The 24,334-nt window shown below is 59.9% G+C and overlaps 3 protein-coding genes and 1 long non-coding RNA gene across 22 annotated transcripts; 2 read left to right on the top strand and 2 right to left on the bottom strand.

Moving 5' to 3' along the window:
• Positions 1-313: 313 nt before the first annotated feature.
• Positions 314-18,354, bottom strand: OPRL1 (opioid related nociceptin receptor 1). Of its 9 annotated transcripts, XM_058686299.1 has the most exons (6): positions 9,654-10,292; positions 8,292-8,375; positions 7,959-8,025; positions 6,383-6,679; positions 1,501-1,856; positions 314-1,404 (listed from the first exon to the last, which is right to left on the bottom strand). In XM_058686299.1, the coding sequence occupies exons 2-6, from the start codon at positions 8,314-8,316 to the stop codon at positions 881-883; spliced, it is 1,269 nt and encodes a 422-aa protein (XP_058542282.1). In that variant the 5' UTR covers positions 8,317-8,375; positions 9,654-10,292; the 3' UTR covers positions 314-880. The 9 variants fall into 9 exon arrangements, with proteins under 9 accessions (XP_058542282.1, XP_058542279.1, XP_058542281.1 ...); XM_058686296.1 differs by lacking the exons at positions 8,292-8,375; positions 9,654-10,292 and adding an exon at positions 17,439-18,354; XM_058686298.1 differs by lacking the exon at positions 8,292-8,375 and having other exon boundaries at positions 9,654-10,294.
• Positions 12,363-14,603, bottom strand: LOC131486121 (uncharacterized). The gene is made up of 2 exons (XR_009249193.1): positions 14,508-14,603; positions 12,363-12,567 (listed from the first exon to the last, which is right to left on the bottom strand). It is a non-coding gene; the product is annotated as an uncharacterized LOC131486121 (long non-coding RNA).
• Positions 12,931-14,806, top strand: LKAAEAR1 (LKAAEAR motif containing 1). Of its 4 annotated transcripts, XM_058686309.1 has the most exons (5): positions 12,979-13,150; positions 13,621-13,725; positions 13,897-14,298; positions 14,485-14,607; positions 14,708-14,806. In XM_058686309.1, exons 1-5 carry the CDS (start codon positions 13,049-13,051, stop codon positions 14,765-14,767), a joined length of 792 nt encoding a protein of 263 aa, XP_058542292.1. In that variant the 5' UTR covers positions 12,979-13,048; the 3' UTR covers positions 14,768-14,806. The 4 variants fall into 4 exon arrangements, with proteins under 4 accessions (XP_058542293.1, XP_058542294.1, XP_058542291.1 ...); XM_058686310.1 differs by having other exon boundaries at positions 12,931-12,993; positions 14,485-14,806; XM_058686311.1 differs by having other exon boundaries at positions 12,952-13,002; positions 14,485-14,806.
• On the top strand, positions 18,354-24,164 carry RGS19 (regulator of G protein signaling 19). 8 transcript variants are annotated; one of them, XM_058686313.1, is made up of 7 exons: positions 18,474-18,590; positions 19,046-19,175; positions 21,616-21,713; positions 21,883-22,004; positions 23,355-23,429; positions 23,514-23,748; positions 23,837-24,164. In XM_058686313.1, exons 3-7 carry the CDS (start codon positions 21,684-21,686, stop codon positions 24,026-24,028), a joined length of 654 nt encoding a protein of 217 aa, XP_058542296.1. In that variant the 5' UTR covers positions 18,474-18,590; positions 19,046-19,175; positions 21,616-21,683; the 3' UTR covers positions 24,029-24,164. The 8 variants fall into 8 exon arrangements, with proteins under 8 accessions (XP_058542299.1, XP_058542303.1, XP_058542296.1 ...); XM_058686316.1 differs by lacking the exon at positions 21,616-21,713 and having other exon boundaries at positions 18,354-18,590; XM_058686314.1 differs by lacking the exon at positions 19,046-19,175 and having other exon boundaries at positions 18,484-18,590.
• The last annotated feature ends 170 nt before the right edge of the window (positions 24,165-24,334 follow it).

Here is a 24,334-nt window from a genome sequence, read left to right as displayed (position 1 = left end):
GCTGTTTCAGTAATGACAGAGTGGGGGCACCTGGGTGGCTCAGTTAGTTGAGCATCAGACTCTTGATTTCAGCTCGGGTCATGGTCCAGGGGTCGTGGGAGTGAGCCCCACGTCGGGCTCTGCACTGAGCCTGCTTGGGATTCTCTTTCTCCCCCTCTGCCCCTCTCCCCGCCTTGCGTCCTCTCTCTCTCTCTAAAAAGAGAAACACAATTTTTAAAGAAGACATTTTAAAAAAGAAACAGCGGCCTGAGGTGATCGAGCAGCCCACAGGCCTTCTGAGCCGCCTCCGCACGCGCGGGCAGCACATCTGAGGCTGACAGTTCTTGGCGCTTCTGGAGGGAAAAGCCTCTGAGAGGCAGGCAGGTGGGGGACGAGAAGGGGAGCAGCTGAGGCACAGGCAAGTCCGTGCCAGCGGCTCCAAGCCCCGCTGCCCGCGGACGCCTGGCCAGCCCTCCAGTCAGTTCCAAGCCCAAGGAGACGGGGCAGCGCTCCACGCAGACGGCACGCCGCACAGGGGCACGGGGTGGGCACGCTGCCGTTACGCCTCCAGGTGTGTGCACGCCAAGAGCGCACAGGGTGCGGCGGGGCAGAGGCCAGAAGGGTCCCGAGGAGCGTGGGAGAGTTGGCGTGCGCTCTGGTCACGCACGCTCACCGGTGGGTCCTCGCGTCCCCTCTCCACCCTGAACCAGGAGGGCAGCTGTAGTCTGACCTGTCCCGTGATGCTACCAGGCCCTCTGAAGCCACGGTGAAGTCTGTGAGTCCGGCGACACTCAGGCCTCAGGTTGCCGTCAGCCTAGAGAGCAGTGACCTGGGTGAGCTCCGTGTTGGGTGTGGACGGGCTCTGTGGGCTGACAGGCACCATGGGCAGGTCCACGCCTAGTCATGCGGGCCGTGGTACTGTCTCGGAGGTCTTGCAGGCGAGGGCCACATCCTTGGCAATGCTGCGCACACGGTCAGACACCTGCATCTCCCGGCGCAGGGCAGGAGCACAGCAGAACTTTCGGAAGCAGGCCTTGAAATTCTCGTCCAAGAAAGCATAGAGGATGGGGTTGAGGCAGCTGTTGATGTAGCCAAGGGCTGTGCAGAAACGCAGAATGGCCACTGCGGTCTCACTGCCCGGCTGAACGCCCAGCCCTTGGACCAGCACGAAGACCTGGACGGGTGTCCAGCAGCCCACGAACACCGCCACCACCACCAGCACCAGCCGCGTGATGCGCCTCAAGTTCCGGTCCTTCTCCCGGGAGCCGGACAGCAGGCGGACGCCACGCAGCCGCCGGATCATGAGGCTGTAGCAGATGGAGATGATGAGCACGGGGATGATGAAGGAGAAGAGGAAGATGCCGATGGCAAACACGGGGCCCCAGTAGTCCTGTGGGGCGGGGATCTCCACGAGACACTCAATCTCTGCAGGGAGAAACACAGGGTCAGGGTGAGCGAGCCGGCACGGGGCCCTCTGGGGCCAGAGGACGACAGCACGGGGGAGGGGGGCCACCCACTGACCTTCGTCCTCGACCTGCGCCGAGCCCATGATGGCGACAGGAACACCCACGACAGACGCCAGAGCCCAGATGGCCACGTTGACGGCCTGGGCCTTGCTGGACGTCCGGACATCGAGAGCGCGGATGGGGTGGCAGATGGCTACATAGCGGTCCACGCTCATGGCGGTCAGCGTGAAGGTGCTGGTAAACATGTTGTAATAGTCGATGGCAATGACTGTCTTGCACAGGGCATTTCCAAATGGCCAGAAGCCCAGGAGGACATCTGTGCCCTGGAAGGGCAGCGTCAGCAGCACCAAAGTGTCCGCCAGAGCCAGGTTAAAGATGTAAATGTTGGTGGCTGTCTTCATCTTGGTGTGCCTGCGGAGAGCACAGGGGGAAGGAAGACCTGGCCCAGTCCCTCTGGCTGGACCCGGCGGCGGAGGCCCCGGGGGCCTTTCTTGTTGCCGCCACCAGGAGCACCCGCCCCGAGACCCCTGTTGGAAGGCAGGCCCCCGGGCCCGGCACAAGGGACTTGGGGCACAAAACTGTGCTTCTGGCACACACAGAAGGCTTCCAGACCCCAAAACCGGTCCGCTTTGGGAAGGCTGGGATGTCAGGCAGCAGAGCACCCCTGTGACTCCACGTGGGAGCAAGGGGACAGGAATCTTCAGAAAAAGGACCAGTCCCCCTCCCTGCCTTCCAAGTCTTCCTGAAGACAGTCCACGGACTACGATGTTGGCCCTAGACACACCAGAGGTTCCTGAGGGCTCCAGAGTCTGTAAAAGCACATCAGAGGCCTTCCGGTCCATGTTGTGGTCCGGCCATAGAGACAGGAAACGGCACCAGAAATGGGAGGTGTGCTAACAAGACCTGGCTGTATCCAAGGGACACAGCCTTGGGGACCTTATAGTTACGGAATAAACACCTGTCGAGTGGGGCACCTAGGTGGCTCAGTCACTTAAGTGCCCGACTGGCTCAGGTCACGATCTCGTGGTTCACGAGTCTGAGCCCCACATCAGGCTGTCAGCACAGAGCCTGTTTGGGACCCTCTGTCCCCCTCTCTCTGCCCCTCCCCCACTCGTTCTCTCTCCCTCCCTCCCTCTCTCTCTGTCCCTCAAAAGTAAATATATATTTTAAAAAATAATAAATAGGGGTGCCTGGGTGGCTCAGTTGGTTAAGCATCCAACTCTTGGTTTGGGCTCAGGTCATGATCTCATGGCTTCGTGGGTTCAAGCCCCGCATCAAGCCTGCGCTGGCCGTGCAGAGACTGCTTGAGACTCTCTCCTCTCTCTCTGCCCCTCCCCTACTTGCACTGTCTGTGTCTCTTTCAGAATAGATCAATCAACTTTAAAAACTATCAAAAAATAATAAATAGCAAATAAATGCTTGTTGAATGAATCAATGTTATGATGGTGGCGATGGAGGTGGTGATGGTGGTGGGGATGGTGGTGGAGAGAATTCTGGTGATGGTGGTGATGATGGTGACTGTTGTGGCAGTGGTGCTAATTAAGGTGGTGGTGATCGTGGTGGTGGTGGTCGCACAACACCAAAGATGTTGCCGTCACCAGGAACACCAATGTTCCCTGTAAACTAAGCTTCCATAAGGGAATCTGGGTTCAGTTCTGCCTCTCAGAGAAGGATTAGAAAGAAGCACAAACAGACCTCAATTATGACCAAATAACAGCAACAATGACCACAGCGGCAGACACCTGAGCCAAGCTCTCACATGGATTTTATCTCATTTAAATTTCAAAGATGCGGGGCGCCTGGGTGACTCAGTCAGTTAAGCGGCCGACTTCAGCTCAGGTCGTGATCTCACGGTCCGTGAGTTCGAGCCCCGCGTCAGGATCTGTGCTGACATCTCAGAGCCTGGAGCCCGCTTCGGATTCTGTGTCTCCCTCTCTCTCCGCCCCTCCCCTGCTCATGCTCTGACATTCTCTCTCCCTCAAAAATAAATAAACATTAAAATATTTTTTAATTTCAAAAATGCTATTTTGATCCCCACTCTATGCAAGAGGACCCTTAGGCTCAGAGGATCTAAGTGGCCTTGAAAAGAGCTGGCAAAAAAGCAGAGAGGATCAAGAGAACTAGAAGACGAGCCACAGACAGGAGGAAAGATTTGCCAGAGATGCATTTGATACAGGCTGCTGTCCAGAATACACAAGAAGGCTTAAAGCTCGACAACAAGAAAACAGACAAAGACTTTAACAGACACCTCACCAGTGAAAACAGCAACGAGATACTGCTACACACCTCTTAGAACGAGCAATTTCCAGAACACTGACCCCACACGCCGGTGAGGGTGTGGGGCGGCGGGAGCTCTCTTTCGTTGCCGGCGGGCATGCCAAACGGTGCAGCCACTTTGGGAGACAGTTCGTTGGTCTCTTACAAAACTAAACATACTCTTACCATACGATCCAGCAATCACACGCCTTGATATTTACCCAAAGTTGTCGAAAACTTGTATCTGCATAAAAACCTGCACACAGATGTTTACAGCAGTTTTATTCACAATTGCCAAAACTTGGAAGTGACCAAGATGCCCTTCAGCAGGTGATGGATTCGTAAACCGTGGTCCATCCAGAAAATGGAATATGATTCAGTGATAGAAAGACATGAAAAGATCTGGAAGAACTTAAGTGCATATTCCTCAGTGAAAGAAGCCAGTATGAGAAGGCTACACGCTGTATGACCCCAGCTACATAACGCTCTAGAAAAGGCAAAACTATGGAGACAATAAAAATATCAGTGGTTTCCAGGGTTTGTGGGGTGTGGAGGGATGAACAGGCAGAGCACAGAAGATTTTTAGGGCAGTGAAACTGTTCTGTGTAATATTATGATAGTAGATACATGTCCAAACCCACAGGATGTACAACACTAAGAGTGAACCATAATGTAAACTATGGGCTTTGGGTGATTATGATGTGTTAACGTAGGTTCAATTGTAAAACTGAGTTGTAACTCGTTATAAAATGTACTAGTCTGGCGGAGATGTTGCTGACAGGGGAGACCATGCATGTTGGGGGGCAGAGGCATATGGGCAATCACTGTACCTTCCTCTCAATCTTGCTGTGAATCTAAAACTGCTCTAAAAATAAAGTATCTTTAAAAAAAGCAGGACTTGGGGCGCCTGGGTGGCTCAGCTGGTTGAGTGTCGGATTTCGGCTCAGGTCATAATCTCGAGGTTCGTGAGTTCGAGCCCCGCATCGGGCTCTGTGCCGACAGCTCGGAGCCCGGAGCCTGCTTCCGATTCTGTGTCTCCCTCCCTCTCTGCCCCTCCCCCTCTCATGCTCTGTCTCTCTCTGTCTCTCAAAGATGAATACACGTTAAAAAAAAATTTTTTTTTACAGAGCAGGACTTGGAGCCGGGGTCCGGGACTGCAGAGGCAGTCCACCCCAGTCCACAGGCTCAGAATACACTGTGCTAATACTCGGACCAGGCCCCACACACCGGTGTCTCTGGGGACTGCTGTGGGCAAGACAACCTTCCCTGTCTGCTCTAATCAGGATGTGGCTCTGAGAGTCCTGATGCCACAGTGCGGAGGAGACACACAGAGAAGTGACGACAGCAAGAGTGAATAAGACCACCCCGGGGCGCCCGGGTGGCCCAGTCGGTGAAGCCTCCAACTTCGGCTCAGGTCGTGATCTCACAGTTTGTGAGTTCGAGCCCTGGGTTGGGCTCTGCGCTGATAGCCCAGGGCCTGCTTGGGATTCTCTCTTCCTCTCTGTCTGTCTCTCTCTCTCTCTCTCAAAATAAGTAAGACTTAAGAAAACAAAGACCACCCCAGGTTGCTGCACTTGTCACCCACAACCCACCCTCCAGCCACAGAGGGGCACGTGTGTGAGTCCAGTGCCGCGGGGTCCAGCACTGGGCACAGCCAGCTGCTCTTCCTGGCCCCGGTGTGAGCACGTGCACCATGCACCTCGCACACATACGTGCGCACACTCGCATACGTGCACACGCCAGTGTTGACACGTGCACACGCTCACGTACATGGACCTGTTCACATGCACGGACAACCCTAACCGTGCATGTACACACACTCATGCCTTCGTATGTGCACACACACACTCGTGTGTATACGCTGTGCATGCCTACCCCGCTTTAAACCACACACGCGTGCACGCACACATATGGCACACTGACTCGTGTGCACCCACTCCCACACATACATGTACACAGGCACACATGTATGTGTGTGGCTCACACTTGTGTGCACTCCTGCACGTGTGCATTCACCTTTCGTGTGCGCGCATGCCTTGTGTACACGCTTGGGCATGTGAACACACGTGAACACGCACACATGCGCACGTCCTCACGCTGTCGCCCCACACCATCCCCACACTGTTCCCCTACGATGGACCCCGACCCCACTCCCGGCCACCCCTCTTGGCCACAGGGGCTTTCCCATTCTGAGCACAAACATGCCGGAGTCAGCCCAGACGGCAGCAGCGAACACGAGGCTGGAGCTGAAGGCAAGGGCTTCGGCACCTGCCCCGGCACGGGCCCCGGAACCGGCTGGCGAGAGCTGCCTCTTAGGGGCACGGTGAGGTCCAGGAGAGCCTCACGCCGCGGCTCAGCCAGGAAGCTGGCCCACAGCTCAGGTCAGGGAGTGTTATCTGCCAGGAGTCAGAGTGACAGTCCGTCTGGGGCACGGATGCACCCTCTGCCCTCATCGGGACGGGGGTGAGCAGGGCTGATCCTTTCCTCTCCCTCTCCCCCTAGTCAGGTGCCCCAACCCTGAGGACTCGGAGCATCCAGGACCTCAGGACTGACCCTGACCCTGATCCCGCCTGACAGGATGACCAGAAATGGAATGGGAAAAGTGGGGACCCCCCACCTGCCAGGCCCACCCAAAACAGCCCCCTGCCTCAGTTTCCCCTCTGCAGTAACGTGGGACTCACCAGTAGGGAACCTTGGCAGGTCCCCAGCCTACCTTAGGATGACATACATGACGAGGCAATTTCCCAGCAGTCCCCCAATGCAGACGGCCAGGTAAAGCCCTACGATGGTGACCTTGAGCCCAAGGGGCAGGAAGGCGCCGTGGCTGGCATTGAGCAGCAGGTTGGGGGGCAGCAGGCTGTGGTTGGGGCTCAGGAGGGACAGGTTGCCCTGCAGGTGGCTGCCGTAGAGGACCTCCCAAAATGGGGCAGGGAAGAGGGACTCCATGCCACCTCCCTGCGTGCAAAGCAACCTGGTACCTAGGAGAGGACAGGGACACATGACCACAGCACCCAACACCCACCCAGCTGAGGCCTCTGAGCACAGTGTGTGTGGCCCAGCAGGCACGTGGACCCCCCACACATACACACAGGCAGCCACAGACGCAGAGGCATACATCCACACACAGAAACAATGGAGGCAAGCAGACATGTATGCACAGATGGGAACACGCAGAGAGGCATGTAAGTCTCGTCAGACTTGTAGACTCCCACATGGGGCGTGTGGATGTAGTTACACTCCGGGACATGTGCCCACCCACAGGGACTCATGGACACACGGCCACCCGTGTGCACACATCACACACAGAGGTGTCCAAAGCTGACCTCGTGCACGCACAGGCACAAGAGGGTCAGAGACATACCCAGAAACACCTGCAGCACAGGACCGAGGCTGATCGAGCACTCAGCTCCCTCCCACCCCTCCCCAGTCCTGCCTGAGAGCTGCAGTCTGTCCACACCCGGCCCCCAGCAGCTTAGGCCTTACCTTAGCAACCTCCGTGGGAGCCAAGACTGTGGGGATGCTAACCGTCAGCGCTGGCAGAGCAGGGCTGGGATCCCACGGCCCTCAGCGCCGGATCTGGACAGGGCTGCGGCAGGCGGCTGCTCCTTCCCTGTAGCTGCCAGACCAGACGCAGCAGCCTAGCGCGGAGCTGGGGGATGGGGAGGAGACTGCTGCTCCTGAGGGGGAGGGGCCACGCGGGGTGGAGGAGGGGGCCGCAGGGAAGGCGGGGGTCACCAGGCCCCACACTGGATGGGGAGAGACCAAAGGACCAGGACACACACTTAGAGATGAATGACAGACGGGCTCCGACACACGGACACAGGAACTGAGCCGGGGCACAGACATACACACAAGGACGCACGGGGACTCGGGGACGGGCACGGGGGACAGACACAGAGACACGGGACAGAGACAGAGTGGACACACGGGATGGAGACACAGGTAGGTGCACACACAGACTGGGGCACAGACATGGGGGCTTGTGTCACACACAGAGACACTGCCTCGGACAGGCTCAGACCAGCCTCGGTCTGCACTCTGTGCCCAGAACAGCACCCTCAGCTGGGCTCCGGGGGAACTGAGGCACAGCAGGCCAATAGGTAGGTAGGTGGATACACAGTGCCCCCGCCCAGCCAGCCCCAAGCGGATCAGAGCCTTGTAGACAACAAGACGCCTAGACTCTACTGTGCACCCTGTGTCCCTGCTGTGTGCCCCGCACGTCCATCATGAACGCGAGCTCATCCGTCCCCATCATACCGGCTCATTGTCATCAGCATCACCTTCATGCAGACAGGAGCATTAAGCCTCAGAGGTGTGAAGTCACCTGTCGAAGTAGCAGAGACAGAGTTCAAACCCAGATCCACCTGCAGCTTTGAGACACCCCAAGGGCGTCTCGCCACAGCAGGGTCCCAGGGCAACATCTGAGCATCATTCCGCCACAGCCTGGGCCCCCACGCCGACGCAGCCAAAGGGCTCCAGTGGGGCTGCCTCCTTCCCAGCCCTGGGGTCACATGTCGTGTGGGAGATCTCTCAGATCAGCTACCAGCCTTGCAATCATGGGGTCATTCTTCCTGCACAGGCTCTACTCACATAGCCCAGACCCTGCTTGGAGCATCCGTCTCCAAGGATGGGGACCTGGTTGCTAGGCGACTGGCAGCAGCGTCGCTAGGATACCTGGCAAATCAGAGAGGACAGGGCAGGCAGATGCCCCAGGACTCAGCATCCTAAGCTGTCCCCCAGGGCTTATCTCTGCATCTTCACTGCGGCTGACTCAGGGACACGTGTGGAGACATGGGGCACACCCACAGGGACACTCAGGACACAGGCTCACGTGCCTGCATGCACACACACAAAGATGCCCAAGCAGGCACACGAGTGAACACACAAACATAAGCTCATGCTCAGAAATGCACAGACACCCGCAGGCACAAACACACGGACCACACACACGTGAACCCACGCCAACGTGCACTCAAGGCACATGAGTAGACGGGACAGAACAGGCGGACACACAGATCAAGGCCTTCAGACACCCAGGGGCCACGCACGAGCACCACACTCTCCAGGTGAAGCTTGAAGTATGATCCTGCTGACCTCGGGAGCCCAGCAGGGGCAGGAACCCAAGGAGGCCAGGCTTGGCCTCCTGCAGCCTCCCCCAGCCGGGCTGACCGAGGTCTGAGCAGCCAATCCCAGCCCCTCCTGCCCCCGCTGCCTGCGCCCACCTGCCTGCTCACCGGCCCGCAGAGCTCGTTTCATAATGGCCTCCAGCTGCCTCCCAGCTCCGGCACAGACTAGGGGAAGGGAGGGCCACGAGGCTGGTCTGGAAAGGTATCCCGTGAGAGTGCACCCAATGGACCCGCGCTAAGGACGGCTGGAAGCAGATACCTGGCCCCTCACAGGGATGGTCTCAGCCGAAGGTCAGGCTTGGTCACCTGGCCCGTGGGGGGTCAGGCTGGAATGCTGACTGTACTCCCTGGGTGTGACAGCGGCCCAGCCTTGGACCCTAAAGGGCTCCCACAAAGGGAGCTGGCAGCACCGAGGAAATAGCCCCTGCACAGCCAGGGTAAGACACAGAACACATGTGTCACACATGGGACAGCAGGGGACACGTTATGTGAGACAGCATTGGTATCAAAGCAGGACAACTCATGGGAGCCTGGGTGGCTCAGTCGGTTAAGCGTCTGACTTCAGCTCAGGTCATGATCTCGCGGTCCGTGAGTTCAAGCCCCGCATCGGGCTCTGTGCTGACCACTCAGAGCCTGGAGCCTGTTTCAGATTCTGTGTCTCCCTCTCTCTCTGACCCTCCCCCATTCATGCTCTGTCTCTCTCTGTCTCAAAAATAAATAAACGTTAAAAAAAAAATTTTAAAGCAGGACAACTCAAACTCACATCATATGCAGGCAAAACAAAACACACAGGGGCACCAGGGACAGCCCAAGGCATGCGGCTTACGTGAATGACGGCACAGAACGCATGTCCACAAATTATGGTTGTAGCTGCCTGGGCTGCACTCAGGAGTCATGGGAATTTGTGGCAGGACCTGGTCCCAGAGAGATTTCCACCCACAAAGTGGGGCGAATGCACCTCACTCTTGCCCAGTGAGTCACAGCCCGGAAACGCCGCTACTCGTGGCCTCGGGCAGGCTCGCTGTCTGCTTCCGTCCATCTCTGGGTGCTTTGCTACCCCTGGGCGCGGCACAGGAATCCAAGCAAAGTCACCAGAGCCTTAACAGGGAACAGCTGCCCTCGGGGAATTCAGTTCCCAGGTCATTTGTGCTGTTAAAAAGCGAAAGACCCTCGGGGCACCTGGGGGGCTCAGTCGGTGGAGCAGTTGAGCATCCAACTTTGGATCAGGTCACCATCTCACGGTTGGTGAGTTCGATCCCTGCGTCGAGCTCTGTGCTGACAGCTCAGAGCCTGGAGCCTGCTTCGGATTCTGTCTCTCTCTCTGCCCCTTCCCTGCTCATGCACTGTCTCTGTCTGTTCTCAAAACTGAACAAATGTTAAAAAAAAAATTTTTTTTTTTTTAAGTGAAAGACCCAGGTTCCTGGGTGGCTCAGTTGGTTAAGCATCAGACTTTGGCTCAGATCAGGTCTCAAGGTTTGTGAGTTCAAGCCCCATGCAGGGCTCACTGCTGTCAGCACAGAGCCTGCCTCAGATCTTCTGCCCCTTTCTGCCCCTTCCCCATTTATACTCTCTCAAAAATAAATAAATCCTAAAAAAAATTAAATTAAAAGTGAAAGGACTCTTTCTTTCAAGTTTATCTATGTATTTATTTTGAGAAAGTGCACACCCAAGCAGGGAAGGAGCAGAGAGAGAAGGAGAATCTCAAACAGGTTCCACGCTCAGTGGGGAGCCTGTCGCGGGGCTCAATCCCACAAACCCAGAGATCATGACCTGACCCGAAGTCAAGAGTCTGATGCTTAGACTGAGCCACCCAGTGAGCCAACCCAGACACCTCCAAGGACATTTTTTTTTTTAGTTTATTCATCCATTTTTTTAAAAGAGAAAGAACGTGCATGTGCACACGAGCACAAGCAGGGGAGGGACAGAGAGAGAGAGAGAGAGAGAGAGGATCCCAAGCAGGCTCCACGCTGATAGTGTGGGACTCGAACCCTCAAACTGTGAGATCATGACCTGAGCCAAGATCAAGAGTCAGATGCTTAACCTACTGAGCCACCCAGGTGCCCCTAAGAAAAAACCAAAATGGAAGGATTTTATCGGTTGTGAGTTTCATCATAATAAATTACTTTGTGTGATTTTAACTTTATAATATCTATATATGGCAACAAAAGAATTGACCTGTACATTTTCAATATAATGTTAAATTTTGTAGTCACTTCACAAGTGTCTTAATTTTTTTTGGAGTTTTATTCTCAGGCTTTGGCAGCAGTCAAAATGCTTTTAGATCCCAGCATTCCCATCAGCCCTTGAAAAACAGACGAGTCCTGGGCACAGAAATAGGTGGGAGACACCTACCTGGTGGCCTCGCACAGCTACTGGGCCCTAGACACTTGGGGATCCCCGTCCCACCCCCCCTTCCCGCCCCCCTCCCCAGGAAACTGCAGGGCGTGCAGAGGAGGAGCCCGAAGAAGCTGCTTTCAGGAATATGAGCTGTGTAGACACCAAGCCCTCCAAGGATTAGGGAGGAGGGGTATCAAAGGTTTTCAGTCCTACAAAAACAGAGGGAAAGTTACAAGTCCCTTCTTGCAGGAGAGCAGCTCCCACTGGCCCCATAAACCCCCCTCCACTGCCAGAAGCCAGCAAGTAACTCCCCTTCTGCGAATGCTCCTGGCCCAGACCTGGGAAGCTGAGAGGAGAGCCAAGATCCTCGTCTCACAGCACTCACCAGGGTGGGAGCACAGAGTTGAACCTGAGGCAGCCCCTGCCTGACTGTGGGTATCCGGGAGGACTGCCTGGAGGAAGTGGCCTGCTACGTCAGACTCCCTAAGCCGTTGCTGCTTCTGGATCCCAGAGGCCTGTGTCTTCAACAAGCCCCAAGGCTGGTGCTGAATCCCAAGGCCCAGACCACACCCCAAAGGCACGTGCTGGGCAGGAAGGGGCAGCACCCCAGGAACAGCTTGTGCAAAGCCTTGGGGGCCAGAAGGATGGACAGTCATTCCATGGAGCTTGGGGCTGGTGCAGGCTCTGATGTACAGGGGCACAAAGTCATAGTTTACCCTTTCACCAGGAAGCCAGAGGAAGCTCCCAAAAACAAGGTGAACCGTCAACACCCTCCTGCACAAAGGCCAGGTCTCAGCTGAGACCCCATCCCCAGGACAGTTCCCACCTCAGGGCTGCAGGTCCTGAACCCCCAAAAAGGCATCATCATCCTTGGCACACAACCGTGAATGAAGGGGAGAGTTGTGCATGCACCATAACGAATTGTGGACTTAATGCAACAATTTTGGCCTAATGTAGCACCAGCACATGAATTAATGAGTTCTAAAGAGTTTTTTTTTTTTTAATGTTTTTATTTATTTTTTGAGAGAGAGAGAGAGAGCAGGGACTGAGGATCCGAAGTGGGCTCTGTGCTGACAGCAGAGAGCCCCATGCAGGGCTCAAACTCACCAACTGTGAGTGAAGTCAGATGCTTAACCCACTGAGCCACCCAGGGGCCCCTCAATTAATGAATTCTAGAATAAACTGATGAGTGCATGCATGAGTTATAGAATTAATAAATTGAGAAGTGAGTTAGTTATGAAATATGATGACACTAACAAATACATTACAGAAATATAGGACCCAGGACCCAGAAATTTAGAGTTCGGGAAAACCTGGCTCTGGTCTTGCGGGACCCCTGAGACTCCAAACTTGACCTGGAAGAAGGTAGGTGTCCTCCTGAGCTCTGCCCCAGTTTCCCTTCCCTGTGAACGACAGTGGCGGTGAGGGCCCTTTTGGGTCCAGCAGCGGAGAACGCGTATCAGACAGGAAGGTCTCATTGCTACGCCCTCTGCCCCCAAAGCCACTCCCCAAAGACTTCTCCAGCCTGGAAGCTGGGACCACAGCTCCCAGAAGAGTACGTTTGGGGCTCCCAGAAAGGAAAGAAAGGGCACCCGGGCTGGAAAAACTGGCGGTCACCTCCTCGGGTCTGCTGCAGGGATTTCGCCCGTCGGATGCGGGCGCCCTCCAAGCACCTGGATCCTGACTCTGCCGGTGCCCCTCCCTCCCCAGGGGCAGGCCCGCCCCCGCCGTGCAGGGGGAGGGCGGGACTCCCGGTTGCCAGGCAACCGCGTCAACAAGTCCAGGAGAGTCAGGGCTCAGTTGGAGGCTCAGACCCCGGAAGGCGGAAAGTATGGGGTGTACGGATGGGGGACAAGAGCCGGCCCCTCGACCAATGTAGCAAGAATGAGTTGGGGGAGGGTGATGGCCTCCGGCAAATGCCATGTTGTGTGGCTGTGCCTGCGGCCCACAGTGGGCCAGAACCTGGCCCAGGGTCCGGGGCCTGAGGTGCTGTGGGCTCGGAAGGAAGAAGTCCTGCAGGGCTGAACCAGGCCCCCTGGGCGTTCCCCTCTCCTCTCTCATGGGCCCTCCCCGCCCTATCACCTCCGTGGGCTCTGCTTTCATCTAGACCCAGCAGGGGACAGGCTAGGAAGACAGGGTTCCCCCCAAACACGTGCAGGGCAGCAACTGTCCAAGTTGCTTTCGGCCTCCCACAGATACACACCTCCCAGAAGGACATGAGTCCTCTGCCCAGGGCAAAACGGAAGCCCACCGACTCTCATCTCCAGCCCCTAACACTAAGGCCGAGTAGAGCAACCCGCCCCCCCCTCTCCCGGGGTTGCAGTGCGGGAGTGGGGGGAGACTGGGGGTTTGCCGACTGACCGTCAACCACAGACATGGGGGACTGGGGCACACTGAGGGTCCCAGAATTGTGGGGAAGGGCCTGCCAAGCTTAACATGTTCTCTACCCTGGGTAGGGCCCCAGGTCTCCGCATTTTCTCAGTGGACAGAGAACCAGCCGGTGGGCAGGAAGGGAATTTCCTGAAACTCAGCGGATCAGAAATGTCTGGTTGACAGCAGGGGTAAGGAGGACGGGTGCTAGGCCCGCGCAGAGGTGCTGAGTCTGCAGACGCAGGACCTAAGGCCAGCTGCGGGGAATCTAGAAGGGCCAGAGCTGGGAGCGCACGGGGGGGGGGGGGGGGGGGGGGGAGGGGCCGGGCCGGTGCCAGTGGGACTCACTCTTCCCTCGGCAGAGCGGGTCGAGCATGCAGTCGCCAGCAGAGAAGGAGGCCGGGCTCCGGGGCCCGCGGGAGCGAACCGGAAAGGGGTCCCTTGAGGAACGCGCCCGGGGGGCGCCCGCGGCGCAGCCCCCCAAGCCAGGGTGGGCCCTGACGCTGGAGGAGCTGGAGGCCATGAGCCCCGCGCAGCGTCACCGCCACCTGCTCTTCGGTGACCAGCTTGAGGACGTGGGCGCGGCCGCCTCTATCTTCCCGCGCGAGTCAGTGGAGCTGGGGAGCCGTATGCCCGACCCGCGTGCATGGACGCAGTCACCGGAGCCGCCCGGCGTGCGCCAGGACCGGCTCCTCGGCGTCCTCAAGGCAGCCGAGGCCCGGGGACGAATCCGCGCCTTGCGGCTGCGCTACATCCGCATGCGGGTGAGGCTCGGGGCCGGAAGGAAGGGGCGCGCAGGCGAGAGGGTTGCGGGGCGGGGAGGGGACACCAGCCCGTGTGCCCCGAGGAAAGGGGTGGGGCGGGGGGCGCCCTGCAGGAGGCGGCGGGCGGAGCTAGGGCAAAACATCGCGGAGGCTTGGAGACCCGAACCCCCGCCCCGCGACCCGCAGGCGGAGGAGATCTCGCTCCTCACCTGGCAGCAGAAGTCCGCGCGCGCCGCCATCCGGCTGGAGCTGTTCCTACCGCCGCAGCTGAAGCCCACGCGGATCCCGGACCCCCTGGATCGTCAAGAGGTGCCCACAAGCCCGGGAGGGGGTGGAGCGCGGGGGGGGGGGGGGGGTGCATCCCGGCCCGCGTCCCCGCACACCTGGCCCCAGCCGCTCTCGCCCACAGAGGAGGCGCGTGGAGACCATCCTGGAGGAGAAAGTTGACGGCAGCGTCTTCCCACGTTGACGCGGCCCCACCCTTCCACATAAAGTTCTCACGGTTCAAGCGCCGCCTGGTCATTAAGCCCCCTCTCTCCAGGTTCCCCGGGGAGGGAGGCGGGGGGGGGGGGGGGCGGGTGTGGATGCCGCCTTCTCTGCGTCCGATGTCACAGACATCGGGAGACACAGAGTGGGGCCCCTCCAACAAAGTAGAAGTGTGCAAGTGGGCAGGCGTCAGATCAGCAGAGGACACTGATGATCCCTCAAGCCCTGGGGCTGTCCCCATCCGGCAACCTGGTGCCCTGCAAGTCTGTGAGAGTCCCCAGTCTGAGGGGACAGGAGTAAGAATCTGATGGGCAACGGTCACACCTCCAGAAGAAGAGCAACCTCAGGGAGAAAGTGGGGCCCAAGTGGGACCCCGGGTTGGAGGTCATTCCATCAGGGATCAGAGAGGAGGGTGGCCTTCTGGGCAGGGAGAGTGACTGCACAAGCCAAAGGTGGTCTTTGGAACCAGCCGTGCCCAGGAGGTCCTCCAGAGGACGGAGACTGGGGAAGGGGAGACCCCCTCAGGGAGGCCTGCACTACCCCACAGAAAACCACCTTACCATCCTGAATGACCTCTTCAGTTCTGCTCGATCCCCCTTACGCTGCGCACACGCGCGCGCGCGCGCGCGCGCGCGCGCACATACGGGAAGGAACCCCCCCTCCCCCCGTGTCCCATTCTGACAAACCCACTTCCTGCAAACCCTCTGGACTCTGAAGAGTCTCCCAAGTTTCTGGATATGTCTCCCCTTAGAGAGCTTACTCTTCTCCCAGACACAAGCTCTTTGTAGAGCCTGGAACTTGGCCACCTTTCCTTTTTCTTCCCTCCTGGTCCCTAGCGGGCTCCAGAGGTGGAGGCTGAAAGATTTCAGACAGGTCATGTCTGAGTGGGCCTCCCGCTGAGTGGGCCCACAGCAAAGAACTGATCCTGGGGGGGGGGGGGGGGGGGGGGCGGGTCATGCTTTACCCGCAGAGGTCAGAGCAGGGTCCAACAAGGACTCCTGCTCAGTGGTGGTCAGTGCCCCTCCCTGACCCGGCTCAGGACGGGGACCTAGCCTCATGGGGATGCGGGCCCTCTGAGCCCTCAGCGAGCCCTTCTCCCCCTGCACCTGACCCTTCACCCATTCTAGGCTGTTGCTGCCCTGGCCTTGATCCAAGCCCAGAACTGTGTGTGGAAGCTGGCTTCTGTGGTAGCTCTGGGAGGGAGGGGAGGGCTGTGTGTGGCAGCTGTGGGTGGGGGCTGATCTTTAGGCAGAGAGGGGGAAGGAGAAACAGGGGAAGAGAAGGTGGCTTGGGCTGAGGACAGAGATCTCTGTCCAGGAGTGGTGGCCACTTACACCCGGACACGAACGAGGAGGCTGACAGCCAGCCCTGACTCCCCTGGCCAAGCCCCCTTGTGATATGGACCAAAGCATCCTGTCCCTTGGGGATGTGCTGATCACCTAGGATGATTTCCTCTGCTTGGTAAACACGTATTTCACTTCGTCACTTATCTGAGTCTCCATTTCTTTATCTTTAAAATAGAGATCTGGAGGGTCTCACCGGGCTGTGAGTGAACACACTGAGTGCCCCATAAGGGTATGGTCACTCTGCATCAGGCAAACACAAGAGGACAGAGGCACAAGATAGACACACAAAGCCCTGAGAAGACCAGCAAGAGGGTGGCCTCACAGGTAGCTCTGCATCGAGCTGGCACGGGGCGGGGGGTGGGGAGGTGGGGGGATCGCTGCACCAGGGAAGGGGCCCTAGCTCTGCAGAGGAATCCAGGGAAAGTGGCTGAGGACATTTCTGCCGGGCCCAGAAGAGGCTTCTGCTATGGGAGAGTGCAGCATGTGGGCCAGGACTCAATGTCCTGGGGACTGTAAGGGATCAGGTTGGTCCTGGAGCTGGGATCCTGCTCATGCTCTGGACAGTGAGTGCTGGGTTCAAGTCCTATATCCACCATTATGTGCTGCGTGGCTTTGAACCAGTTCCTTCCCAGCCCATCTGGATCCCTCCCATGGAATATGGGGCACTCTCGGTTGAGACAGGCTCACCGGAGGAGGTGCAGGAGACCCAGAAAGGCCAGGGCAAGGGGAAAAGAGTGCACAGCCAAGTGGCCAGAGGAGGTACAGTGTATGGAGGGCTGGGAGGGCAGAGACGGTGTAGAGTGGCATGAGTGCAGGGAGAAGCGTGTGACCCCACACTTGGTCAGCTGCCCCACACATCTCTCAGGAGGTGGGTGGACACTCCACACCAAACACTGTGGGATCAGTGTGGCTGTGTGACACTGACCAGGTGCTGACCTGTCCTTGTAGGACCTACCTCTCAGGACTGTTACCTAGGTTAAATAAGAAGCTTCTGGCCTCTGGCCTCCCCTGGCCAGCCGGTCAGCCAGATAGCTCTGTGGCCATGCCGGCCGAGGCCTCTGGGCACACAGCGTCAAGAGGCACCCGAGCCTCCAGGGCCCCTCTCGCCTCCCTGACCTTGTGCCACCCTCTCCTCCAGCGCGGCTCCCACTCTCCCAGGCCCCTGCACTGCTGTCCTGCCAACACCGTCCTTTGCTGAAGGACACCCCCCTCCTCGGCTGTATGGCTCTCCTTAGCCCTCCTCCTCACCTCTCACCCAGTCTGCCAGTCTGTTTCTTGTCTGCTCCAGGGCTGGCCTATCTGACTTACTGTTAGGTGCCACTGCCTGGCGCACAGGGAGCACCCAGATGATCGCCGAATGAAGAGCACATACAAAATCTCCACTTCCCTTTACATCTTGAAGAAGAGTTCTGAAAAGCGTGTGCATATCGGCTTGTGCAATTGGAAGGCATTTTGTGAGCGGGACCCGGGCATCAGGAACTGACCAAGCTGAGTCCCTGCACTGGGGACAGGAGATGCACATGGTCCAAGGCCAGGGGGACGCAGACACTCTGCAGTCCATTTCCAGAGCAGCGTCAGGGCCGCTCTGGCACTGGCCCAAAGCATGCCAGGATAAGAAATTTAACTGACAGCTGTAACAGAGCATAAAATATCAGGAGAGTCAGCCAAAGAGAAGGGACAGGGCATTCGTTGCAAAAGGGAGGGTGTGGCTTTAAGCTTGAGGACATCTCAGGGCAACTGGAGGGGTTGGAAAAGACTCAGGCCCCACAGACAGGAACATTTGGTGACTCCAGATGTAGGAACCCATGCCGCCAGTATCCACCAGCACCCGGGCACAGGACGCCCCCTTTCTTGGGAAGGCCCCTAGAACCCTGTGCCGGTGAGCTCTTAACCCCACTTTACAGGCCACAGCACATAGTCGCGGGGAGGCCAGGCCTGGGCCTGGAGGAACCACTATACAGTCCTTTCCAGCCTGGCAAGGAGCATATAGGACCGCAGGGTCTTAAGGGCTCTTGTGCCCAGGCACTGGACCAGAGTCTCAGGGGCACCCACAAGAATGGCAAAGCTGGACTGGCCCCCCTGAACAGAGTAGAGGACACGACCACACCCCCATCTACTGCAGTGCCAGCTCAGGCCGCCCTGTGTCCAGAGGCCCCATCATTAGCACCTCGTCTCCACGGGCCACCCTCAGCGACGGTGGGCACCTGGGAGCCCCGCCGAATCTAACGGGACGTGGGGAGGGGGCGGGTGGGGAGCAAGGCCAGCCGAGCGCGGGGCGGGGCGCGCCTGGCAGGGCGGGCCGGGCGCCTCCCCGCGCGAGGAAGTCCCGGCCCCGCGCTTTGGGGAAGTGCAGCCGAGGCGCCTGCGCACTGCACCCTGCGCCCCCTCCCCGACTATCGGGCCGGACCTCGGGGCGCGCGGGCCGGCGGCGGCGGCGCGAGCGGCTCGGGAGCGCGGCCGGTGAGTGCGCGCGCGCGGCGCCGAGGACGGCGGCCCTGCCCCTCCCGACCTGGGGCCCGGGGGCCGTCCCGGGCGGGAGCCTCAGGACCCGGCACCCCGATCCGCACCCCCACGGACTCCAGCCGCGGGGTCCACGTGGACCCTGGGCCGCGGCGGGACGGGAGCCAGTTCCCCGCGCGTGGGGGAGGGGGCGCTGCAAACCGGTTCCCCTTTTTCTGCAGCTCAAAGCCTGGGGAAGTGATTGCTCAAAGGGGGGGGGGGGGCCGGAAGAACCCAGGTTTCCGCGTCTCCCGCCCCCCGCCCAGCCTGTTGGGGAGGGGCCGAGGCGGGACACCCTGTCCGTCCCCACCCCTGCCCCCTTGGATCTGGCAGCCACTCACCCTGCGAGGCGCAGGGGAGGCACTGCGCCCCCGGCCCCAGCTGATCTGGGGCTCCCGGCGCCGGCCTCCCTCCAGAACGCCGCAGGAGTACCTCCTGCCGTCTGACTTGAGTCCCGGCTGCTGCAGTGCACGCCCCTTCGGCAGCCAGGGTGGGGCCCAGAGGGAACCTGGCCTCTCCCGCCCCCACCTCGCCTTTGGGTCGATGGTGAGTGGGGCGCCATGGCGAGTTCCTTGAGGTAGGGGTGGGGGTGTCAGAGGCTGGAGGAAGGGGCCCCTGAAGGAGACAAGCTCTACCAGGCCAGACCTTGCCAGCAGAGAGAGGAAGAGAAAGAGAAATGGGTCGCCCCCACCTCTGCAGTGGGGGCAAGGGTCACCAGGCTTAGGAAGATCTGGCCAGCCTTGGAGGAGCCAGGCAGGGGCTCCCCCACCAGCTGAACGGGGGTAGCCTAGGAAAGGTGCTGAGTACCATCAGAAGCAGGGAATGGAGCCCCTTTGTCCACCCTCCTCCCAAAGGTTATGGCATTTTTTTCTGGGATTGTCACATTTTCTTATTCTTTTTTTGGACTGGGCGGGCTCGGGGACGTTCTTTTTCCTTCTGTGGAGCAGAGTAGCAGCCGCTCCCAAGGGAGCCTCTCTGTCCCCAGAGGCCAGGCTTGCTGCCTGTCCAGCCCCTCCCATCCCAGACTTGGGGGCCAGAGCCTAAGGGGCTGGGAAATGCCAGCAAAATGCCAGGATGAGGGAGGGGCAGGGACCCTAGTTCAGGCCTTATGTGACCTCGGGGGGGGGGGGGGGGGGAGCAGAGGGGGGGGAAACAGGTGGCCCCAGTTAGCCTCAGGAAGGTGCAGGGAGCCAGGCCCAGGCCTGCAGCTAGGAGAGAAGACATTGACCCCAAAGTCAGCCTCCAGCCTCAGAGCCCCTAGCACGTGGGCCTGCGCCCTCGGACAGGGCCCCTCCTCCAATTCAGAGCCAAGCCTTCGGGTGCTAGGGAGTGGAGTGGGGACAGAGCCCTGCCCCCACTCACGGTGGGTGGGGGCGCAGAGGAGGAAGAGCAGTTTTCTGCCTGGCTACCAGACCTCAGAAGTTGCCACACCCCTTCCCTTCCCTTCCCTTCTTCCCTTCCCTTCCCTAGAAGCTTGACCCCTGAGGGAAAGGCAAGCTGTGGGGCTGCTGCTTCCCCATCTGCTCGCTGGGAGTCTGTGGGACCCTAGACTTTACCCTAGTTCTGGGGCAGGGCAGGGCCTCGGCATCCCCGCACCCGGGAGGAAAGGGGGCCCTAAGCAGTGCCTACCTCGGGCACTGCCGCCTCAGATCGCCGCTCACATGCAGTCCTAGCGTCTCTGTTCCCAGAGCTGCCTGACCTGATTCTGCTGTGATGCCTACCCTAGAGCGTCCGCCTCCCCCTACCCTGGGAGACCCCAAGATGGGCCAACAAGGAAAAAAAGACCACAAGCTGAGGGAGGAGGGCAGCAGGGAGGATGGTAGTTAAAAGAGAAAATAAAGTGAAAGCAAGTCATGAGGCTCCTGGCCACCAAGATGGGGGTGTGGGGGCGGGACTGGACGGCTCAGGGGGGCCCTTGTCAGCTGTGCAGGGGAGCACCCCAGGCCCTGGGGGTCCTCACCTAGGCCAAGAAGGACACAGGCAAATGCAGTGGTGGAAAGGCATCTAAGACTGCTCCCCAAGGGCACTGATGGGTCACCCTGGCATGGATGCTGGGATCTATGGTTGGCCTCCCCTGGGGTGGGGGTGGGGGGATCAGACTCCTAACCCTGCCTTGAGGCTTTGGCGCCCAGTGCCCCCTGCGCGCCCTCCCCATGAAACACGGGTGTGGATGCCGAGATGGAGGCTGGCCCTCACCCCCTCCAGGGACCCCGCATCTCTGACAGCCCAGCCCATTGCTGTCCCCCCCCCCCCGCTCCCCTCCCCCACCAGCACACCAGGCCCGGTTGCCTTCGGCAGCCTGGCAGGGGAGGGGGAAGGGAGGCCGGGAGACCCTGGGTGTGGTAAGGTGCCAGCTAGGGTTGGGGTGCCAGGGGCAGCGCCCAGGACCAAGGAGCCACAGGCGCCCAGGCCCTCCTCACCCATGCCCCGCTGCATTCCCACACCCTCAGAAAATCCTGCCCCAGTCAGATCCTTCACGCTGGAGGCCTAGTCAGCTGCAGACATGTTGGAACCCCCCCGGGGCCACCTGGCAAATCTGGACTCCTAGTGGGGAGCAATCCTCCTGCAGAAAACCCAGAACAGAGGGAGCTGAGGAAGGGGGTCTGAATGTCTGACCGCTACCCTTATGCGTTAACCTGACAGCCCCAGACTCTTGGGGGCCCCCAGCCCCTTGGGAGGGGCCAGGAGCCGGAAACCAAGAAAGAGGAACCCAGACTTCCGGCTTCCCAGGGACAGAGCAAATGGGGGTGTCCCGGAACCTTCTGTGGAGATCTCGTCTGGGGCCCCCCCTCACTGCCCCTGCCCCTGCTCACAGCCCTGGTGTAGGCTGGGGGCAGAGGTAGGAGCCTGAACAGAGTGGTCTAAAGCGGGCGGCTGCTCCCCCCAGGGCTCCTGGAAGGAGGGAGAGACTCTCAGGACCCCTTCTAGGGGACAGTGGAGACTGTGGTCTCAGGTTCTCAGGGAGAACCTCCACCTCTCTTCTCAGACTCTCAGGCTGTGGTGAGGGTCCCGGAGCCAGCACCACGGAGCCGGGGCGGCCTCCACCACCCACCCATGCCCACCCCGCATGAGACTGAGAAGCAGGTGCACCGCCTACACCCCTGTCTCTGCCCCGCTTTGTGGGATCGGGGGGCGGGGGAGACCCTTGAACACCTGGGAGGCCGGGAGGGCGACCACCGAGGGGAGTCAGGGAAGAGGTGTGTGCGGGGCCCTGGGTTCTGGCCTGGAGCTGAGGAAGCCCCCATCTCACCAGCACATAGGGCCAGAGGAGGCAGACCAGCCCCCCTCGATGTCCAGTCATGACGCGGCCCCCCCGGCTGCCCCCAGCCGCAACCCCTGCTGCTTGTGCTGGTGTTGCTGTTGCGGCTGTTCCTGGTACGTGGGGATGGGGGTGGGGGTGGGGGCGGGGGGGTAATACAGGAGGGGACTGAGCAAGGAAGGTGGGCTGAGCAGACATAAGGCCCGGGGTCCCGCCGCTGGCCCCTCGGATGGGTTCTGAGGGGTCACCTGAAGGCAGGACGCCTCTGCTGCCCATAGCTCTCTACAGGGGTTGTTGGGCCCTGGTGACCCGTCGCCGCTGCCCCGACCCCTCTGTACGTGTGACTTTCGTGCCTGGTGTGTGCCTAAGGGTGTGTCCATGTGCAAGCACCTGGCCGACCCACATGTGTGCGCACTCATTTGTCCGCTTACTCAGCACATGCTTATAGGAGGCCGCTGTGATCCAGCCCAAGCTGGCCCTGGGCACTTAACAACAAGACAGAAGCAGGTCCTACAGACTGTTAGGCGGGGGGGACACTGGGCAGAGACTCGGCCCAGGGATGACAGGGACAGGCTTCCAGAGCGGCCATGCCAGAGGGCAGCTGTGGGGCCTCCCCGTGCTAACGGGCTTCTCTAGTGTGGAGAAGCTCTTGGGAGTTTTCACGCCTTGCAGAGGCCTGGTCCTATTCAGGCTTCCAGCTTGTGGCTGTTGAGTGGCCAGCGCCGTGGACCCAAAGGGGGATCTGCTGACCAGTGAGCAATTCCGGCCCGAGGCGGGAGAGGGGCAGCCTGAGGGCAGAGGTGGGAGGGCGTGAAGAATTAGGACGCACCGAGAATTGGGCTTCGGGGGTCAAGGGAGAGTTTGGGGTCTAGCAGGCAGGGGAAGGGAAGAGGGCAGGTCTGTCTGGATGTTTGGGTTTGAGATGTCCGTTAGACATTTCACTGGCCCTACAGAGATCTGGCTGGAGGCATGGATATGGGAGCCAGCGCTGGCGCAGTGAGGAGCCAAGGGAGGGAAGAAGGCTCCCTGGGGAGAATCTGCAGTCACACTTGCAGGCTGGGGCTTTCCTACTGCATCAGCTGGGGCCTCTGGGAGAAAGGAGTCGGGGCTGAGGTCGGGCCAGGAAGGGAGGGGCACACCAGGAATCTGTGAAGTCCCAAAGGCTACAAGACGGTAAAGGTCTCCCCAGCACGGGTGAAACTGCCTTGGCCCCAGGGGAGAGACCGGAGGGAGGGGCGAAGGGCAGCCCGTGCAGACACTCCTTCCCTGGAGGGTGTGAAGGGAGCAGACGCCAGGCTCCCTACCTGCAGGGGGCTGACACCCTGGACCGAGAGCACCCAGGCCACACGTGCCTGTGGAACACATCTGTGTGTGTGTGTGTGTGTGTGTGTGTGTGTGCGCGCGCGCGCGCGCGCCAAGACCACGTGTGCCAAGGAGGCCAGCGCCACCTTTCCCTCTGCGGTTAGGAACGAAGAGCGGCGGCGAGCGTGGCGGGCCTCCCGGGAGAACAAGCTGCAGCCCCTCCCCAGCTGCGAGGCGTGGTAGGTGTGGCCAGCCGTGCGCGCGCGCGTGTCCGGGGGGGCGGGGGCGCGCGCCTGACCTGGCCTGGCGGGGAATGCCCACAGCGCCACGCCAAGCCCGGAGGAGGTGCGGAGCTGGGCGCAGTCGTTCGACAAGCTGATGCACAGCCCGGCGGGCCGAAGCGTGTTCCGGGAGTTCCTGCGCACCGAGTACAGCGAGGAGAACATGCTCTTCTGGCTGGCCTGCGAGGAGCTCAAGGCCGAGGCCAACCAGCACGTGGTGGATGAGAAAGCCAGGCTCATCTATGAGGACTACGTGTCCATCCTGTCCCCCAAGGAGGTGCACCGCCTCGTGGACCAGGGCTGGGGGCGGGGGCGGGGGCGGTGGGCGCCTCCTGAGCCCCTGACGGTGGCATCCTGTCCCACAGGTGAGCCTGGACTCCCGAGTGCGGGAAGGCATTAACAAGAAGATGCAGGAGCCTTCGGCGCACACATTCGACGATGCGCAGCTGCAGATCTACACCCTCATGCACCGGGACTCCTACCCGCGCTTCCTCAGCTCCCCCACCTACCGTGCCCTGCTGTTCCAGGGAAGCTCCCAGTCCTCCAACGAGGCCTAGGCTGCCCACCACAGCGGCACGGACGTGGGACCCCTCTGGTGGGCACAGACTCGGTTACCGGCACCAGTGTGCGTCCGCGGATGTCCGGCACACCAGCGGGGCCCAGCACCCGAGGGCAGTCCCAGACAGGAGCCCCGGTCCTGCTGAGGGGAGGCGAGAGGGCCTCTTGACAGCAGGCAGTCTCTCCCCAAAAAGCTCCCCACGGGGCTCCTGCGTGGGGAGAGGGAGACCTCCCACGGGGTCTGGTGGACCCACCGGCCTCACTTAGGCCTCCTCCCCAAGCAGCCAGGGACCTTGAGAAATGCC

Source organism: Neofelis nebulosa, chromosome 9 (assembly GCF_028018385.1).
Source record: "Neofelis nebulosa isolate mNeoNeb1 chromosome 9, mNeoNeb1.pri, whole genome shotgun sequence".
NCBI classification, from domain to species: domain Eukaryota; kingdom Metazoa; phylum Chordata; class Mammalia; order Carnivora; family Felidae; genus Neofelis; species Neofelis nebulosa.
This window is presented reverse-complemented; position numbering and strand designations above follow the sequence as displayed.

Excerpts from the sequence above, each read along its gene's own strand:
- OPRL1 (XM_058686296.1), bottom strand. The coding sequence starts at position 17,775 with ATGCTCTGTTACAGCTGTCAGTTAAATTTCTTATCCTGGCATGCTTTG. Across the intron at positions 8,026-17,438 it reads CCAGGCAGTGGCACCTAACA|GTGACTTCACACCTCTGAGG; the intron begins GTAAGTCAGATA and ends CTACTTCGACAG. Across the intron at positions 1,405-1,500 it reads GGCGCAGGTCGAGGACGAAG|AGATTGAGTGTCTCGTGGAG; the intron begins GTCAGTGGGTGG and ends TTCTCCCTGCAG.
- LKAAEAR1 (XM_058686308.1), top strand. The coding sequence starts at position 13,049 with ATGAGTTGGGGGAGGGTGATGGCCTCCGGCAAATGCCATGTTGTGTGG. Across the intron at positions 13,151-13,620 it reads CCCAGGGTCCGGGGCCTGAG|GGCCCCAGGTCTCCGCATTT; the intron begins GTGCTGTGGGCT and ends TACCCTGGGTAG. Across the intron at positions 14,299-14,484 it reads TGCGCTACATCCGCATGCGG|GCGGAGGAGATCTCGCTCCT; the intron begins GTGAGGCTCGGG and ends CGCGACCCGCAG.
- RGS19 (XM_058686313.1), top strand. The coding sequence starts at position 21,684 with ATGCCCACCCCGCATGAGACTGAGAAGCAG. Across the intron at positions 22,005-23,354 it reads TGCTGTTGCGGCTGTTCCTG|GAACGAAGAGCGGCGGCGAG; the intron begins GTACGTGGGGAT and ends CTCTGCGGTTAG. Across the intron at positions 23,430-23,513 it reads CTCCCCAGCTGCGAGGCGTG|CGCCACGCCAAGCCCGGAGG; the intron begins GTAGGTGTGGCC and ends GAATGCCCACAG.